This window comes from Onychostoma macrolepis, chromosome 25 (genome assembly GCF_012432095.1).
Source record: "Onychostoma macrolepis isolate SWU-2019 chromosome 25, ASM1243209v1, whole genome shotgun sequence".
In the NCBI taxonomy this organism is placed as follows: Eukaryota; Metazoa; Chordata; class Actinopteri; order Cypriniformes; family Cyprinidae; genus Onychostoma; species Onychostoma macrolepis.
In genome coordinates, this window is record NC_081179.1 from 9894994 (window position 1) to 9897916 (window position 2923).

The 2923-nt window shown below is 39.8% G+C and overlaps 1 protein-coding gene across 1 annotated transcript; it reads left to right on the forward strand.

Annotated features, from left to right (window-relative positions):
- The first annotated feature begins 630 nt into the window (after nt 1-630).
- chst1 (carbohydrate (keratan sulfate Gal-6) sulfotransferase 1) lies at nt 631-2150 on the forward strand. Its single transcript, XM_058766408.1, has one exon. The coding sequence runs from the start codon at nt 906-908 to the stop codon at nt 2148-2150; it is 1245 nt and encodes a 414-aa protein (XP_058622391.1). The 5' UTR covers nt 631-905.
- The last annotated feature ends 773 nt before the right edge of the window (nt 2151-2923 follow it).

A 2923-nucleotide genomic window follows, 5' to 3' on the forward strand; every position in this document is an offset into this window, starting at 1 on the left:
CATCGAGTGCAGACTTGAGAGAATCGAGCAGAAATCCCAGATGCTGCTGCAGGCGGCCGGTGTACGGAAGCCTGTAAGCTTTAAACTGGCTCTCGCAAATACTTGACGGCTCTTGAAAGTAAACATTTATCGTTTTGTTTTGCTTAATTTGAATAAAGATATAAGACCCGGAGAAAGTCTGCAGTATTTTTTATTGGCATATTAAATTAATCTTAACATAGTCATAACATACGCTGGAAAATAAAACGATATACAATTATATGAAAATAATATCTATAATAGAAATGTTTTAATAAATTATGACATTTGTTTGTAATGTTGTGTTATATTTATTGTTCATTGGCCGCTGCTTATGCTGTGACTATGCGGTCAGCAAGAACGCAGCACATCTCAATTCTCATATGGGTGCGTTCTGTGTTCTCGCGTCCTTCCGAGTTTGTTTTTCAAAGGGAGCTTGGCAAGACCGGTCTCCACCAGAACACAAGTATGTTCTTTGCGTTCTTGAAATTGAGAAACAGCCATAAAGTATGTTAAAGTTTTCATTGAGCATCAATGAATCATAAACATGTCAGATATCACAACTGAAACCTTGCTTTCGGCTATTCTCCGGGGATAATCTTGAGGCAGATGAATGGGAAGAATTCATTTTGTAGCTCATCTACATTCCAGAATTATGATATGGGAACAAAACAAATTCCTTCAGATTTGCACAAAGGTTCATAGCAAGCAGAGATCAACATAGAGAAGGGCTGTCAGTGAGTCCTGAAATTTAACTTGCTCATTCACACCTTTTAAAATAAAATCGGTTAGTGCTTGTGATACAGACTCGAATGATTTTTTTTTCAGCAGGTCTTTGTTGACAGGACTACATTCAGATTGCATCATCTAAATGAACTTATCCAGCTATGAAGTGTTCAAGGAAGACCATGATTCTGCTTGCATTGATGTCCATACCGATTCAATACACAGCGATTAAGATTGTCATAGATTTTTATGTTCATAAATGTCTGTTTCCTAACCTTTTGAACTGTGGCTTGGGACAGGATGTCAAGTCCTTCGATCGGATGTGTGATAATTGCAATTCCTCCAGGAAGACTAACATCCTCATCTTGGCGACCACCCGTAGCGGCTCCTCTTTCGTTGGACAGTTGTTCAACCAGCACTCAGATGTGTTCTATCTTTTTGAACCGCTCTATCATGTTCAAACGACCTTAATCCCTCACCTGTCTCCCAGCAGATATGCTGTTGAGCGCAGAGTGATGCTGGGAGCCAGTCGTGACCTTCTTAGAAGCTTGTACAACTGCGACTTGTATTTCTTAGAGAGTTACATCAAGCCGCAGCCGGCAAGCCATACCACGGATAAACTGTTTCGACGAGGAGCCAGCAAAGCCCTCTGCTCTATGCCGGTCTGTGATGCTTTCAGCCCCAGCGATGGCAATATAGAAGAGGGGGATTGTGTTCGAAAGTGTGCCTCCCTTAACTTGACCCTCGCTACCGAATCATGTCGGGAAAGACGGCACGTGGCCATTAAAACAGTGTGTATTCCAGAGGTCAATGATCTTAAAGCACTGATCGAGGACCCTCGGCTTAATCTGAAAGTTATTCAGCTGGTGAGGGACCCGCGTGGGATATTATCTTCTAGGATTGAAACCTTTCGGGACACATATCGCCTATGGCGGATCTGGAAAGACACGGGTCGTAAACCTTACAACTTGGATTTGATTCAGCTGACGACAGTGTGTGACGACTTTCTGAACTCGGTGTCCACCGGCTTGAGCCGACCGCCGTGGCTTCGTGGACGGTACATGCTGGTGAGATACGAGGACCTGGCCAGGAATCCACTCCAAAAAACCAAGGAGGTTTATGAATTCCTTGGTCTTTCAATGGAAAAAAACGTGATGGACTGGATACATAACAACACAAAAGGCAATAACAAGTCAGCAGCGAACAAGTACGGCACGTCGAGGGACTCGGCGGCCAATGCAGAGAGCTGGAGGTTGAATTTGTCTTATGAAATGGTTAATTACACACAATCTGTCTGTAAGCACATTTTAGACAAGCTCGGCTACAAAGCTGTCAACTCCCCCGAGGAGCTGAAAAACATGTCACTCTCGCTCACTGAGGACAAAACCTTCATACATTTTATGTAATATAAGGTAATGCATGCACAAATATTTTCCTACTTTTATATTCTTGGCCTCGTGTGAATGAAGCTTTGCACAAATGATTTTTATACCTTGGAGATCTCTGTAGTTTTTGTCATGTTGTTTGTATTATTTAAGTTATTTTTTATAATGCAGAAGAATATGATTATTATTTAGTCAAAAGGTTTTAATTTTTCATTGATTCAGTGTGTATACTGTAGATTTGCATTTAGTGTCCAAAGACAAATGTTTGGCTCAATTTATGTAATTTTTTTGCTGTTGTTAAATTATAAATTAATAAAAAGACAAAGCAAATTCACTTTTTTATTGCTTACATTGCTTTCCGCTATATTATTATTTTGTCATTCGTTTTTAAAAAATAAAGTGTGTTTTTGCAGTGATGCCACAGAAATTTTTTTTTGGGTTCTATAGAAAGAACCATTTGCTGAACAGTTCTAAAAGATCCACCCAAAAGTGAAAATTCAGTCAGTAATTGACCCTTCACAGGGAGCATGATTGACAGGCGATAACGCCGAATTTACCTTTTTCTCCGATAAACAAATCAGACAGTAGATTAACGTCGGTGGACTTAAAGCTGAGCTTTGTTTCATACTAAAAGTAACCTGCTTGTCTTGTCTGTCTGCACTTTGTCAGTTTCTGTTTTGCGGTTTCCAAATTACAAATGGAGCTGAAACTATTTTGTTACCAACATTTTTCAAAACATCTTAATAATGAGGGTGGAGTATCCCTTTTTTCTAAATGTGAAGAATATTTTAATA